This window comes from Diospyros lotus, chromosome 15 (genome assembly GCF_014633365.1).
Source record: "Diospyros lotus cultivar Yz01 chromosome 15, ASM1463336v1, whole genome shotgun sequence".
NCBI classification, from domain to species: domain Eukaryota; kingdom Viridiplantae; phylum Streptophyta; class Magnoliopsida; order Ericales; family Ebenaceae; genus Diospyros; species Diospyros lotus.
Window position 1 is genome coordinate 24,399,766 of NC_068352.1, and position 17,697 is coordinate 24,417,462.

Here is a 17,697-nt window from a genome sequence, read left to right on the forward strand (position 1 = left end):
TCAGTACTGGTGGAGTGGTATGAAGAGGTAGGTGGCAGAGTTTGTGTCTTGTTGTTTAGTATGCCAGCAGGTGAAGGCTGAGCACTAGAGACTAGCTGGGTTGCTTCGTCCATTGTCTATTCCCGAGTGGAAGTGAGATAGGATTGCTATGGACTTTATTTCATGACTGCCAAGTACTAGGAGGGGTCACGACGTAGTATGGGTGATTATTGATAGGTTGACCAAGTCTGCACATTTTCTAGCTATTAAAAAGACTTACCCTATGCACCGCTTAGCCAAATTGTATGTGGATGAGATAGTAAGATTGCATGGAGTGCCAGCCAACATAGTGTCAAACTGAGATCCACGTTTTACCTTGCATTTCTGAGAGGCATTGCAGAGTGCCATGGGAACTAGGCTAACTTTCAACACTGCATTTCATCCTCAAACAGACGGACAGACGGAACGGACTATTAGGATTTTGGAGGATATGCTCCGGGCTTGTGTGTTAGACTTTCAAAGTAGTTGGGAAGAGTACTTATCCTTGGTGGAATTTGCTTATAATAACAGCTACCAGTCTAGCATTCAGATGGCACCTTTTGAGGCCTTGTATGGCAGATCCTGCAGATCTCCGTTGTGTTGGACTAAGGTTGGTGACAGTTCCATGTTGAGGCCAGATATTGTGGCAGAGACTACGGATAAGATCAAGTTGATAAAGGCCTGAATGAAGACCGCCCAGGATCGTTAGAAAAGTTATGCGGACTGGAGACGTCAAGACTTGGAATTTTCAGTTGGAGATCACGTATTTCTTCGTGTCATGCCTATGAAGGGTATTCGACGTTTTGGAGTTACAGGAAAGCTCAGTTCATGCTACGTGGGTCCATTTGAGATTCTGGAGCGAGTTGGGCCATTAGCGTACCATCTAGCCTCGCCACCGCAGTTGGTGCACATGCATGACGTTTTTCATGTCTCCATGCTACGCAAATATATTGCGGATCCCCGTCAAGTTATAGACTATCATCTCCTCCAAGTGGAAGAAAATGCATCATATGTAGAGTCACCCGTATGCATTGTAGATAGGAAGGAGAAAATACTTCGAAGCCGCTCAATTCCTTATGTTAAAGTTCAGTGGTAGCGGCACGGGCCCGAATAAGGAACTTGGGAATTAGAAGATGCAATGAGGCCCGACTACCCCTACCTATTCGAGTAATCAGGTATGAATTTGGGGGACCAAATTCTTTTAAGGAGGGAGGATTTGTAATGACTCGAATTTAATTAATTAATGTTGTGACATACCTTGTGGTTGAATTGGTTAACTTTAATGTGTAGCATAATTTTTTTTGCGGTTATTTCCTAAGTATTTGGGTGCAGCGTATGTGTATCTATCTTGTTTTTGGATTTTATTAATTAATTTTAGGGTATAAGTTGGAGTATTTTAGTGTTATAAAAGTTGTGTTTGGATTGGAATCATGTATTCGGATGGGAAAGTGATCCATTCGGATAGTTGGTGTAGATTTGGAAGGTTATCAAGATGGACAAGGGCTTATTCGGATGGTTTCTTTGAGTTATGTGAGTGATATCCGGATGGTTGGAGGCATATCCGAATGTTTCTTTGAGTTTTTGTGAGTAACATCCGGATATGGAATTGTAACATCTGGATATGAATTGTTGATATTCGGATATGAGTTTTTACATCCGGATGGCCATGTTTCTGCAATGCGATTTTCATCTTATAGCCAGATTTTCGTCTAGATCCAGTCCGAATATCAAAAAACTCAAAACATAAAAGTTGTAGATATTTGTTTTATCTTTCCATAGAATCTTGAATCACCTCAATTGGAGCTCGGATGATAAAGTTATGACCAAAATTCGAAAGGATATCGAATCTGCCAGAATTTCAGTTTTTACCTCTCATATCCGGATATGACAAGGGATATTCGGATATCCTCCACTTTCAGCGAAATTCCAGAGCATTATCTCAGTGAAATGGAGCTTAGGCGGTGGAGAATCATCTTTAAAAGTTGATGCGTGTCCCACTCGTGTCCTAAGCGTTCTTATGATATATATATATATATAACTAAGAAAGAGAGCCCATTATAGTTCGGCCGAAAGATAACGGAGGAAGAAGAACAGTGGGCAGAAGAAGCACAGTGAAGAAGAAGAAAGAGAAGAAATTCTCAGGCAAGCTCTCCTCTTCCTAATTACCCCTGATTTCCTAACTAGATGTGTATAATTTTGGTTGGGAGGGTGAGCTGTAATGTGTGCGCGTTGATGCTAGTGGTTCACGGCTGTATATACATATTTACTTATATATATAGTTTTCTGTATCAGAATCTTTGTTGGCCAAGGGTGTAACAAGTTTCCTTTTCCTTCCTTTCATTAAGCTTTCAATCAAGTTTGGATTGTTACAATATGGGTAGTTTGTATCACTGGAGGCCAAGTCCATAGACACCCGTGAGTTCCCCACTCACTTATACATATATATAAATATATATATATATATAAAGGTCCATATTTGACTAAAATGGAAACCTTCTTCCTAAATGACGCATGGATTGACTGAATTTGGGTATTGGCAGACTAAATTGTGGTAAATATTAGTTGAGTGTTGTCGAATTGTTGAGTCTTAATTTAGTGGCCTTGGGAAGAGTTTGTTCACTCTCCTATTTATTTGAGGAATGAAGCTAGGTAAATTTAGGTAGACTCCTGTGATGGGTTACACAAATCTTATTATGCACAAAAGGTTATTTTGGTATCACGACTTTTCCGGTTCTAACCAGTTGAACACAAATGGTATTTTCAAACGCATGTCTTATATGCTCAAGATGGGTTTGTGCATTTTTGGGTTATCTATTTAATCCTGAGTGCTTGTCACACGACCATTTATTTATTAGATGTTAAACACAAGCATTTACATTTGGCGTGTGTTTTATTAGTTGGGTGAGGCTTGGCGAGATGCTTGGCTTATGGGGGCTTTGTATCTTGTTCGGTCTACTACGCCACCCCTTATTTGTTGCATTTGCACAATCTTGGCGCCAGTTCTTGAGATACAGCTGTACGGTGTCAGGCTTTCCCGGACCAAGTTATTAGGGACGCCTCGGCGTGCCCAGTTTTTATTGTGGTCGCTCCCACCCAGGCGAGCTTAGGCTCATAGTACAGGTATAGACCGCCTTCAGGGTAGTAGCAGGTTCGTGATAAAACTTGGGTGCTAGTGCATTCTTTATTTGGGCCCTAAGATCCTATATATGTGCATTGTTACTTATGCAGTTGGTACCTGTGACAGTTTATGAGATTGCATGGCATGTTATGCATGAGTTTCGATTTGTTATGCACTTGAGACGCAAGTTTACTCTTAGCACCTATTCTATTCGTCATTCCTTTCTTTATGAGCTTGCTGAGTCATTTGGACTCACCTTGTTTTCTCTTCATTCCAGGTAAAGGTAAGGACCCAGTTGTGGGCGAGTCTAGCAGTTCCCGACTTCCAGGGTAGACAGTGTACAGGGTCATGTAGTAGTTGTCAGCCTAGGGGTTTCTTTTTGTTCATTTTACTGCTTCTAGACTGTATTTCCTTCAGTTTATTTGGGTTTATATGGTTTGTGTTTATTTTGTAGCTGGTGTGCCAGTGTTGTATGTTATGCATGCCTGGGCTATGTAAGCCTAGTGATCAGTTGTTGTATAGCAAGTTAAGGTTTTGATATGCATGCCAAGATGGCAAGTTTCCTTTAGCAGTGACATGCATGACAGGTCCTTTCAGATCAGGTTGTCTCTATTTTAGTAGGGCACCCGCTCTAGTTCTTTGGGGACCTGGGAAAGGGCCTTACATGATATGTACATGGGTACGGGTTGCATGTGGGGATATTCATTTATTGAGTATGCTTGGACACGGGCATTTTAGCGTGGTTAGGTTGCATCTGGCACGGGCATATGCATTGCGTATGGTTTACTATGTGGGCAGAGTATGACCTGATGCCTGGATGTATGGGCGCCAGTGTATCACGTTGATGCTCACTACGCCATTGCATTTTTATGTGCATTGCATGGTTACTGGTAGTTATCAATTCTCGAACGAGAGGACCGTTCCAAGGGAGCCTATGGCTCGGGTGTCGGGAGTACCGACACGGATACACAGGTGATGAGAGCATCGACTCGGGACAGCACGCACATGTTTGTTGGAGATTTATGTTGCCTTTCAGGGCAGCGGCAGGTTGGTATGGGACTTGGGTGCCATGTGTCTTATGTGGGCCCTAAAGACTGGTATGTGCTTTCATTATGCTATATTATTGTGTGGTAGCATCTCATGGCTTGTGTGTGCTTAGGGGTTGGTGTTCTGGGGGAGAGCTTATTGGATCTATACAGCCTTCACCCTTTCTTTCCTTATGCTTGCTGAGTCTCTCAACTCACTTTATTTTTCCATCATTCCAGGTAGTGGCAACGTGAGTCAAGGGCAAGGGAGTCAGCTTCTAATGGCAGAGTCGGTATGGTGTACAGGCAGTCCCATTAGTCTCTATCAACTCTAATGTCTGAGTAGGATTTACTCTATTATTTTGTACTATGCCAGGTCTTTCCTCGAGTCTCGTGTATGTTGACACAGGAGTCTGTGTTTATTTATTTATCATGTGACCGTTGTGCTAGCTGGGTACTCGTAGTGCATGCATGTGTTTAGCCTCGCTTCCGTTGTTCTTATTTTTGTGTATGCATGCCAGGGTGGTCTTTGTCTTGTGTTTCATTCTTTTTTTCCCTTCCGTAAGCGCTCCCGTTAGGGTAGTCCAGTGGTTGGGATATCCAGGCAGGGGTGCTTACAGACGCTCACCAAGGTTTCAGGTTTATCTCTGGGAGATCTTTTTGATATTCTTTCCTCGAATTCTTGAGTAAAGCGAAGGGAGGGGCAAAGCTTAGTTCCCACCTAGAGCATTTCTCATTGAAAGATATCTTGTCTCTTCATTATTGCCTTAGCGAGTGAATAGTTGTGTCAGGGCCCACTCCCGAACATCTCTATACACATCTATCCATGACTCGCCACAAATAATAATCTTCCACTTACCTAAAATGACAAAGAAGTAAGGGTGAGCCACAAGGCTCAGCAAGCATATAGCAAAAGGGAAACAACAACAAGCTCAATATACGAAGGCATGAATAACAAAGAGCCAAGGGAAACTCACTACCCGACCACTAACCTCAATTGAGTTCATGCCTTCTACACTTGACAACATCATCTCCCAAGAAATTATATTTCATTTTTCAAAGTGAATCACAAGGCTTGGCAAGTGTCTAAAACAACGAAAATTGGATATGACTAGACATACCCAAGCATCAAACATAAATGAAGCATATGGACACTTGCCAATCTCCATAAACATAGATGACACACAAGTCATGCCTTCTCACTAACCATGATTCAATTTGTGTATATATATATATATACCATGCTTTTTTTTCTTACCACAATTCACACACTTTACCATCATGGAAGAATACATTCACCCATTTAGACCATGGCACAAAGCCAATTTATCAACATAGCTTATAGCACAAAAATAATGCGGACACACCGCCCTATTGCAAATACACCGTCTTTTGCAATATGATTACGCAATGCAATGCAACACAACCGCAAGTACAATTACAACAAGTAACATGCACACACTTGACGCCATAGTGCAACGCACTTAATCAACATAATCCATAGCATGAGATAATACATGATGCACACATATACGCAAATGCGGACAAACCGCCTTGGTTGGATATCCCCATTTCTTTCTTTCATACGGACGAGCCGCTTTCTTTCACATTTCTTTCCTCACGGACGAATCGCCCTTCTTACCATGGCATGCTTTGGGGATATCCACTTACTTTCTTCCGCGCAAAATAATAGGTGCGCAAAGGCAATATATATACATATATACATATTACTATGCATACACATTCCACATCTTCACAACAACATGCCTAAAATCACCCACTAGAATTCTAGGCCACATCATATCATGATCATGCATATGACTTCATTCACATCCATTTATGGAAACCACATCAATGAAGGGCAATTATTCATATAGTGTTAGCAATGCATCACCCATGAGACCACATGGACATACCAACCAAAGACATTTCATAACAACCTCCCAATTATTATTATTATTCTTCCTCGTGCAAGACAATTATATTTTTATCTCATGAACTCCATGTATTTATGTATATATATCTTCAAACACATCTTATTATTTTAGAGGATTGAGAGGTATTGGAGGAAGCATTTAAAACACTTTACTTTGACAATTTTACTTGATTTGGTTTAATAAAAGCATTAACCAACTCAAATCACAACAAAAATATATGATATCATATATCAAATTGAAGCCCTCGAAGTTTAGTTTATAAGGCTTCAAACATAACATAATTCCGAGTTCTACGTCAAAAGTTATGGCCAAACCAGTAAGACATGCACAGAGTAGTCAAGTTGCGACCGAGTCCACTCAGCAAAAATCCGAGTCAACTTGAGCCGAGTCGACTCACCTGAAATCGAGTTGACTTGGACCGAGTCGACTTGACCTCCTGGACGAGTCGACTTGGCCGAGAACAAACAAAAATGGCCAAAAAACCATCGAAAACACTCAAAATGGTCACCAAACACTCCAAAACTCTCATTCTAGCTTCCTAACCCACCAAAGTCATTCTTTGAAGGAAGAATGGGGTGAACAAACCCCAATGAAACCATCAACAAAACCCAACAAGCCTTGACATGACATACGGATCAAAGGAAAAAATAACGAAAATATACAACCGCAATCGACATACTTTTAAAAAATTGAGGAAGAGAAAACCATGAAGCATTTCATTGCTACAACGGAAAAGGAAGCTTGCACAACCATTAAAAAAAATGAGTGTAAGAGAGCTTGCCTTTTCAAACTTAGACCGAAGAGAAGAAGAAGCCTCTAAGATGCAATCCCTTCACGTTTGAAGCTTTAATTCATTTAAGCTTAATGGAAGGAGAAGAAGAAGAAAATGGAAAAGAATGAGAAGAAAAGCAAGGTTACGAGAGAAGGAGAAATTGAGAATGAGAAAGGGGAAGAATTAGACAAAGTATGGAGAGGTGAGGGGAAGAGAATGGTCTGCCAACTACTCTCCCCTTTGCTTTTACCATACTACCCTCCTCCTAACACACATACATACAACTATCACTATAAGAGTTTCAACTTTTTTCGGCAGTGAAAAAATCGTCAGAAAAAGTTGAAAAATCGCCAGTAAAAGTTTTACCGGTAGTAATTATAACAGCCGAAAAAAACAATTTACCGGTGGTTTTCATAAACTGCCGGTAAAAATAACCTTTTCCAGCAGTTTTAAAACTGCCGGAAAAATTCTTCCTTTGCCGATGGTTTTAAAATCGCCACCAAAATATATTTACTTTGTCGGAGGTTTTAAAACCACCAGGAAAATATATTTATTTTCCAGGCGATTTTTTGAAATCACCGGCAAAACCCAAAAATTGTCGGTAATTTTTAAATTTTTTTTTTAAAAAACTATATATACAATCTGTATATCAATAACTTGTATATCAATAACCACGGTAACAAAAAACCACCAACAATTTTAAAAGATTCACCCGCACACAATAAGTATAACAACTATATACAATAGATCTATTTAAATACAACATCATTTAAAAAGATCAATATCTTGTCTCGTCTTATTACACAATACCATACAAAAGCACATACAAAGCAACTCTAAACTAAAACATGTCCTAGTGGCCTCAAATAACCCTTGATTACTCCACCATGCCATTCTCCAACCAAAATTGCATATCATATTTTGTCGATCTGTATTGAAAAACAATAGATCTATTTAAATATGTATGTTAACTATGAAATTACATAAAACATATCCAAAATTACATAACAATTGTATACAATAAATCTATTTAAGTACAACGCATTTCAAATTTGTATGTACGTTAACTATGAAATTGCATATCATAATAAATGCATATAAGACAAAAACACTTACATCAAAGACCCTCCCCGGTATCATACTTTTACTATTATTAGCATCCCTCAAAACACGCATCCCAGAAAATTGTCGAGGCAATGGATATAAAGGCTTCAACACTTTCTGAATACTAATTTCAACAAACTCATTACCTAGCTCTACTCCCCCTACATACTTGGTTGGATCAATGGACACAATGATTGTCTCAACAACAATGTGACGAGGTATTCGTCCATTCATCAAGTGAACAAATTCACCAATCTGTGTTTAAACAAGCATAAATGATTTTGAACTATATTTTACATTTTAGTATATTAACTATTTGGTAGCGAATTACCTCTAAATTATGACCACATTCTGGTGTCGATAATCCAGCACATTTAGCTTCAGGTGATGGTGTGCTTGCATGTGCAGCAGAAGCACTAGCATGTGAGGATGGCTACATTTCAAAATAGTTTAGTTAATATTTATAGTAAACATGCAATTTTAAACACTACAAGAAAATCTGCGTTTAGAGACGGATTTTTGAGACGGATTTTTCCGTCTCAAATTAAAGACGGATTTAGAGACGGATTCAGAGACTGAATAATTTAGAGACGGATTTAGAGACGGAATTTTTCCGTCTCAAATTACAGACGGATTTTGAGACGGGAAAAAACCGTCTCTAAATAGAGACGGATTTAGAGACGGAAAGAAATCTATCTCAAATTAGAGACGGATTTAGAGACGGATTTAGATACTGAATCATTTTGAGACGGATATTGAGACGGATTTTTTTGTCTCAAATTAGAGCCGGATTTTGAGACGGAAAAAAATCCGTCTCAAAATAGAGACGGATTTAGTGACGGAAATAAATCTATCTCAAATTAGAGACGGATTTTGAGACGATAAAAATCCGTCTTAAATAGTTAAGACGGATTTTGAGACGGATTTATTTCAGTCTCTAATTTCAGACGGATTTTTTCCCGTCTGTAAATCCGTTTGTAATTTTAGACGGAAATAAATATGGAAATAAATCCGTCTCAAAATCCGTCTCAAATTTGAGACGGATTTTGAGACAGATTTATTTTGTGTCAAATTTGAGACGATAAAAATCCGTCCCAAAAATCGCCTCAAATTTGAGACGAATTTTGAGACGGATTTATTTCCGTCTCAAAATTTGTTTTTAATTTGAAATTAAATATAATTATTTAATTTAAAGTCTATTGAAAGTTTATTTAAATATATAAATAATAAAATAAAAAATTTAATGAACAGTATATTAGAAAATGTAAACTAAATATAAAATTTTATAAAACATATAAAACACACATTTTATATTATTAATTAGTAATATTAATAATATAAATACTACATTTTAATATTATAAAACCTTATAAATAAAATATATACTAAACATACACTACATTTTAAATTTGAAGGACGTACAATGAGGATTAAATTAAAAGTTAATCAATCTACAACTTAAGATGATTAAATAATTAAAAAAATTTAAATCAATTCAAAAAAATATGAAATAATAAAATTATAGATATGCAATAATAAATATATAAATATTAATTTTCTTAGAGGAATCAACAAAAAAAAAATAGTTATGCGACTAAGGATTGGTGTCACATTTAGTAAATGTTATGCTACCTATGCGACTCGTGTCACATTTAGTAAATGTTCAACTAACATTTATTTATATCTATTATATTCATCTCATGAATATAGGCATGTGATTCATTATGCTTTAAGATTAATATTTTATGCTAATTAAAAGAAATAGTCTATGTGTCAATTTATAATCGATTTATCATATTTTTTTTATGAGCAATCTAAGGATTGTTTATTTATTTAAGGATGTATGATAGGTTAAAGATACATTCAATTTAACTCCTAAGATTATGTACACCTTTAGTATAAGAATTTAGACTTGTTCTGATAAACTAATTTGTCACAATAGGTATGAAAATTCTGACAACATACTTATTGTGACAAAATGACACTACAATAAAATAACAGTTTAGACACAGATTTTTTAGATGAAATTTTTTGAGAAAAATTTAAAGATGGAAGAGACGAGAGAAAATCCTAATCTAAATAATAATAATAATAATAATAATAATAATAATAATAATAATAATAATAATATCTATATTAAAAAATAGATATATATATACATATATCTATATTAAAAATATATATATATATATAAGACAGGCAGACCAGGTCGAATCCGACAATGTTTTCAGTGTGAAAGTGAACTCGATGTACAAGTAGAAGTAGGTAAGTCTTTCAGTTTCATCAGCATATTTTTTTCAATATATATCCATGATATATATATATATATACACATATATGTGGGATTTGGTTGTTTAGGCGGAAGTTTAAACATAGGTATACAGAAATCCGATCATTGGATTTTGTTGATTTATTGGTATATTGGTCGATGGGGGTAAGGGTGCCGAGTGCTTGCCTCTGATCGTAAAAAATGGTCGGCTACGGTGGCCGATGACAATTGACAGTGCAAACTCTTTCTTTAGAAGTTTGCGGGCTTATGTATGATTTATTTAATTATTTTATCATTTTTATTTTTGTGAGTATATTGGTAGAAGAATGATTGGTGTTAAAACTCAAAATACGAGCGTTTTTATAGAAATAATAGCTCTTGCAACACACTATGAAATTTAAGTCGTAATTTAAATACTAACTCAAAATTAGATTCTTAGTTAATTCTAAAAGTAAAATAATTTATTATTGAACTATTATAAAGTATATTGACTAATTTGAAAACAATTCATTCAATAAGTGCACACTATGTTTAATATATTCATTCAATAATCAACTTAATTAGGATTTGAAAAATAAAATTGATATTTTTTTTTATATATTTTGAATCGATATTAAATACATATAAATTAAACTTCATTAAACAATTTGAGTCCCTAATATTATTTTTCTTATTTTTTTTATTTGTTATGTATTAAATTATTTTTTTGATATTTTTATTTAATATTTGTTTAAATACCAAAAAATATAAAAATGAAAAGTTAATTTTAGATTTATAATATATCAAACTTATTTATTAGAATTATTAGATTTATAATATAATTATAATTTTAAATAAATATTAATTTGATGCAATAATATTATTTTTCATAATTTAAATAATTTTATCCTCTATTATAATTTTAAATTATATTATTTTTATTAATTAAATAATAATTGTTTATATTTTAATAAATTATATTTTTTTATTTAATATTACATATTAAAAAATAATTAATATTAATTATTATTTTTTAATTTTAATTTTAATATAAAATTTTAAATATATTTCCCTCTTCCCCAAAATCCCTTCTCTTCCCCCCTCTCTTTCGCTCCCGAAAAACCTAAGTCAATCGGCGCCTCTCTCTGGTTCTCCCTCATCTCTGGATCTCTCGCCCTCACCTCTCGCAGCTCTCCCTCGTCCCCGATCTCGCGGCTCGCCCTAGCCCTAGCCCTAGCTCTCGCCCTCGCAGCTCTCCCTCGCCCTAGCCCTCCCCCTCGTCCTTGATCTCGCGGCTCGCCCTAGCCCTAGCTCTCGCCCTCGCCTTCGGTCACTGGCTCGCCCTCGCCCTCCTCCTAGTCCTCGATCTAGCGGCTCGCCATAGCCCTAGCTCTCGCCCTCGCTCTAGCTCTCGCATCTCTCCCTCGCCCTCGCTCACTGGCTCGCACTCGCCCTCCCCCTCGTCCTCGATCTCGCGGCTCGCCCTAGCCCTAGCGCTCGCGCCTCGCTGTGTCTCTCTCGCTCGCCCTCGCCCTCACCCTCGCCCTCGCCCTCGCCCTCGCCCTCGCCCTCGCTCGCTCACTCTCAGTCGCTCTCGTCCTCGCTCGCATCTCAGTCGCTCCCGCCCTCGCCCTCGCTCGCTCGCATCTCAGTCGCTCTCGCCCTCATTCCCAAGCTACTGAAGTCATAACCATCACCAGCCCGCCCCCATTCTCTCCATCGACACTGTTAAAACCTCCACCAGCTACTTCAGTCGAGGCGACCACTGTCATTTCGGAGAGGCTCTTCCAAATCTCTATTCTGAAGTTCTACCAAAGGCGGAAAATCAGTAAATCCAAGGTCAGAGCAAGTGAGTAATTCTTTTCTCTTTTCTTTTACTTAATTGAAATTTACCAATGTCGCCGATTTCATGCATTGATGGATTTTTTATTTTTATGATTTGAAACCCATGTGATTATTGCGGGTTCTTGCATTGTGATGTCTCTGCATTTAATTTTTATGTGCGTCTGATTGATTTTGTTGCCAAAAAATGAGGTGTTGAACTTCCATTTGCTGGGTTTGGTGTGTAGATGTGGTGATTTGAGACATGTCTGTGCTTTGATTTTGTTGGTAAACAAAGGTATTTCTAAGGCTTTTCTTTTTATTTTAATTTTGAAACAACAATAAACAAATACATAAAAAAGAAACAAGTGGGACCTTTATTTTTGTATGCTTGAAAGAAAATTCTGGAATTGAAGCATTTGACAATTCTATTATGATTGTTATTAATACAATTGCATAATTTTGTTTTTTGTTCTTGGAAGTTGCATAATATTGGTATCACTGTATAAGTCTTGAAGCCTTGATTTAGACCAACCATACTTGATTTTGATGGCTAAATTGGTTGAGTTCTAACTCTAAAATTAAAAATTTGATTATAATTTAATTGCATCGAGATCATATAAAAATTATATAGAACTTGTATTTAATTTGTCATAATATGATATATTATGATCTTGCATTTTCAATTGCTATTTGTGCGAATGATCTATCATTATGAACATGTTGGTAATTATCTGTAAGATGAATTTTTTGTGATTTTAAACAATCTTATAGGGGGTATAGTCCGGTTAGAGGGGAGACTCTGCTAGATTTAAAAAGGAAATTATATTAAATAAAGAATATAATTAATTAAATAATTTTCATCAATTTAGTTAAATTTGTTAGAAATTAGCCTTAGGTTCCCATTCGGTGACCTCCTCGATGGAGCGAGGAGGTCACTGAATTGTCCAGTTGGACAGTCTGAAAATTTGATGTCATGTTGTGTGCCCGGTGGATACGCATTAATTTACTGATGCATGATACGAAAATTCGGTAGCATCTCATGTTGTTCTCCAGTTGCATATAGGAATATGTTCTGATTTATGCGATTGACTCAAATTGAGTGTAACTCGTATGGATCAACACATAATCCTTATCGTGCATTTGGAGAATTGCGTTGGGATGCTGCCGAAATTTTGTACCGTGAGTAAATGCGTCCGCTAGTGGTCATATCACGACTCATTTCCAGATGGGATAGGTCCCAACCTTCAAATTTTAAGGAGTTATAAGGAGTGGTTCAGTGGATAAAGATTAAAAAAAAACTCAAATAAAAAAACTTTTATAATTGTCTTTGTACATATATGGCTAGGGGAATATTATATATATTAGTCATAGGGGTTGAGAGTTTTGATGTGCGCTAAGAATTGATGTGAATCTATTGCAGATCATGGACGTACGTGAGCAGCGAGCATGGATGTATAATAGAGTGGCACCTAATCGTCGAGGGATAACAAATGAGTTCATATGCGGAGTTGAGAGCTTCATACATTATGTATGTGCTCGACCACAGTTCACACAGGACGATGAGACCTTAAGGTGTCCGTGTGTTAAGTGTCAATGTAGAAAATTTCTAAGTGTGGATGATGTGAAGTTGCATCTTTATCAGAAGGGATTCATGGCCCATTACTATTACTGGACATGCCATGGGGAAGACGAGCCTCCCATGGAATCCCAGGTCCGAACGAATGCTGGTGCATATAATGAAGCACAAGGGGTTTACGAGGATAATCCAAATCCATATGATGCAATGGTGATGGATGGTGCAGGTCCTTCTGTTAGGGCACATACGTTGGAAAACGAAGAAGAAGAGCCCAATGTAGATGCGCAAGACTTCTATGAAATGTTGGATAATGCAAGAACACCAATATATGATGGTTGCACTACTCACACCGAACTTTCTACAGCGATGAGGATGCTTAGTATTAAGGCTGATTTCAACTTACCTGAGCAATGCTATAATGCTTGGGTGCAACTAATAAATGAGTTGATGCCCGAAGGAAACCGGATGCCCAACGACTTTTACAGGACAAAGAAGATGGTTTCTAAGCTGGGCCTTGGGTTCCAAAAGATTGATTGTTGTGTTAATATGTGTATGCTTTATTTTAAAGATGATACAAATGCAACCGAGTGCAAGTTTTGTCATGCCCCACGATATACAAGCCGCAAGGTAGGTCCTGGGAGGCGAAAGGATGTTCCAATTAAACGGATGTGGTATTTACCTATAACACCTAGGCTCCAGAGGCTTTACGCGTCGAAGACAACAGCTGGGGAGATGAGATGGCACTATGAAAACCCACGGGAGCCTGGTGTGTTATCCCACCCATCTGATGGAGAAGCATGGAAGCACTTCGATAATGTGCATCCTGATTTTGCTTGTGAACCACGCAATATCAGGCTTGGGCTATGTGCTGATGGCTTCACACCATATGGTCAATCTGGGAAAACCTATTCATGTTGGCCTGTGATTGTCACTCCTTATAATCTTCCTCCATGGATGTGCATGCGACAAGAGTATTTGTTTCTTACAATAATCATCCCTGGTCCTCACAATCCGAAATCCAAAATAGATGTGTTCCTACAACCTCTCATAGATGAGTTGAAAATGTTATGGGATATTGGCGTGCCAACATATGATATTTCATTAAAACAAAACTTTCAAATGAGGGTTGCACTGATGTGGACTATTAATGACTTCCCAACCTATGGTATGCTATCAGGTTGGATGACTGCAGGCAAGTTAGCATGTCCGTATTGCATGGAGAATTCAAAAGCATTCACGCTGAAGCATGGTCGAAAGACATCCTTTTTTGATTGTCATCGAATGTTTTTACCCATGAATCACCCATTTCGAAGGAACCGAGATGCTTTTGTTAAGAATAAGATTGAGAAGGGTGGGCCCCCACCACGATTGAGCGGTGATGGAATATGGGGTCGAGTTTGGGCATTGCCAGAAATAATTGAAACAGGTCCAATTCGCACGCAAGGCTACGGGGTAGACCACAATTGGACAAGGAAAAGTATTTTTTGGGAGTTGCCATATTGGAAAACAAATCTCATTCGCCATAATTTGGATGTAATGCATATTGAAAAGAACGTATTTGATAATGTTTTTCACACTGTGATGGATGTGAAGGGAAAAACAAAGGACAACATTAAGGCTAGGATGGACATAAAAGAGTATTGTCGACGTAGAGAACTTGAGTTAGTGGCACAAGGTAATGGCAAGTACTTAAAGCCAAAGGCTCGGTATGCACTCAATGTGGAACAAAGGAGAGCAGTGTGCGAATGGGTATGTGAATTAAAACTTCCTGATGGATATGCATCTGATTTGGGTCGTTGTGTAGACATGCGAGAAGCAAAGTTGCATGGCATGAAAAGCCATGATTGTCATGTTTTCATGGAACGCCTCCTCCCAATTGCACTAAGAGCACTTCCAGACCCTATATGGAAGCCTCTAGCAGAGTTGAGTCAATTCTTTAGGGAATTGTGTTCTTCAAGTCTCAGAGTAGATAAGCTAGAAATAATGGAGGAAAATATTAAGGTAATCATTTGCAAGATGGAGCAAATTTTTCCACCTGGGTTCTTTAACTCAATGGAGCACTTGCCTATACATTTAGCTTATGAGGCACGTGTTGGCGGCCCAGTGCACTATCGTTGGATGTATCCATTTGAGAGGTAATTATAATTGAAACATTACACAATATCCTTTGTTATGTAACTTAGAAACTTGAGTTAATATATTTTTGTTACCCAATAGGTTTTTGCACACATTGAAGCGTAAAGTTAAAAATAAGGCACGTGTGGAGGGCTCCATTTGCGAGGCATACATCACAGAGGAAACCTCCACTTTTTGTTCGCATTATTTTGGACCTGATGTACAATCAAGAATCAGACGAGGTCCACGGAATGATTATGGTGTTGACTTATCGCCAGATCAATCAACTTTTTCCATCTTCAATCAATCTGGTCGACCATCAGGTGCATATAAAGATCGATTATTGGATGATCGAGAAATAGACCGTGCCACGTTGTATGTTCTTTTGAATTGTGATGAGGTCCAACCATACATTAAGTAAGTAATCACTCATATCTTTGGTATTATCAACTTTAGGTTTCTTATTTGCATATATGATTAACATGGCCTATATAAACGCAGTTTATTTGTGGATTATATTAAAGCGGATGCACCACACATTACTGAAATCGATGTAGATAAGAGGATAGAGGTTGATTTCCCGAAATGGTTTAAGGAATACGTAAGTCTATCTTAAATTACAGAAATTATTATTGTGACAAATATACGAATTATGCCATGTATTTCATGTGCACAGGTGCATGATCCAACGAATGAGATTAATGATCAACAAATACGTGACATGTCATGGGGGCCCTTGAGAATGGTGCGCACATGGCCTATGTACATCATAAATGGGTATAAGTTTCACACAGATTCATGGAGTCAAGGCAAGTCAACAAGAAACAGCGGCGTTTGCACTAGAGGGTCAGTATACGGGCAACCCGAAGATGACTATTATGGTATACTTCAAGAGGTAATCCAATTAGAATACCCGGGATTACCAATCAAACAAGTGGTGCTATTTAATTGCACATGGTTCGACCCGACTCCTAGACGTGGGACTCGAATACATGATCAATATGGAATAGTTGAGGTTCGAGCTAACAGAAGGTACAATCGGTATGATCCTTTTATACTTGCCTCTCAAGCGCATCAGGTTTATTATGCTCCGTATCCATCTCGACAACGAAATTTGGTAGACTGGTGGGTGGTTATTCGAGCTAAGGCTAGGAGCACAGTTCACGCCCCAACTATCGAGAGACCAAGGGATGCATATCAGGCAGATGAGGAAACGTCAGTGCAGCCAGTTGGAAATGAACAACTCAACACCCTTAGAGATGAAGTTGGTGAATTCGAATGGGTGGATGAGCACTCATTTGATCAGAACCTTGTTGCGGGTGATGAGGAGGTAGATGCTGAAGAGGACGAAGATGAGGACGAAGATGAGGATGAAGATGAGGACGAAGATGAGGATGAAGATGAGCAATCAGACGACACAGAATAGCTACATAGGTGATAGTGAACAACTGCAATCTTATCCTTACATTTAATCTGTTAGTTCAAAAACACAATTTGAAACACGAGTTCATGAATATAACACAAACCATTGATTTATATGATAAATCATATTTTATTTCGAAAGTATTTAAAAGTTGTTATCACAATCGGTATGATCATTTTATAGATCAGAAAGTTTGATGTTGTGAGTTTCAATTTCAAACTATTAATATCTAAGATATCAATAATGTTATTTGTGAACTCCCGAGGTTGATTAGGTACTTACATTGAAATATATATATATGTATTTATACATAATACTTTCTTATAATAATTTGCGGTCACTAGTTCTTCAATGTATATTTTGTAAATTTAAAAATATTTATAATAATTCATAAATCACATAGCCAACTAAACATACGCTAACTAACTATAATGTTATGCTTACATTTAAGTTATTGGTTCAAAAACACAATTTTAAAACGGGTTCATGAATATAACATAAACCATTTTGTACATGATAAATCATATTTTATTGTGA

General features: G+C 37.4%; 1 protein-coding gene across 1 annotated transcript; it reads left to right on the forward strand.

The window, feature by feature from the left end:
- Positions 1-796: 796 nt before the first annotated feature.
- Positions 797-17,163, forward strand: LOC127791651 (uncharacterized). The gene is made up of 5 exons (XM_052321628.1): positions 797-1,042; positions 13,467-15,757; positions 15,840-16,154; positions 16,239-16,338; positions 16,414-17,163. The coding sequence occupies exons 1-5, from the start codon at positions 797-799 to the stop codon at positions 17,161-17,163; spliced, it is 3,702 nt and encodes a 1,233-aa protein (XP_052177588.1).
- The last annotated feature ends 534 nt before the right edge of the window (positions 17,164-17,697 follow it).

Bases quoted from the DNA above. Each gene is read 5' to 3' on its own strand.
- LOC127791651 (XM_052321628.1), top strand. From the start codon at position 797: ATGCCTATGAAGGGTATTCGACGTTTTGGAGTTACAGGAAAGCTCAGT. The intron at 15,758-15,839 runs GTAATTATAATT...GTTACCCAATAG, and splicing joins TGGATGTATCCATTTGAGAG to GTTTTTGCACACATTGAAGC. The intron at 16,339-16,413 runs GTAAGTCTATCT...TCATGTGCACAG, and splicing joins CGAAATGGTTTAAGGAATAC to GTGCATGATCCAACGAATGA.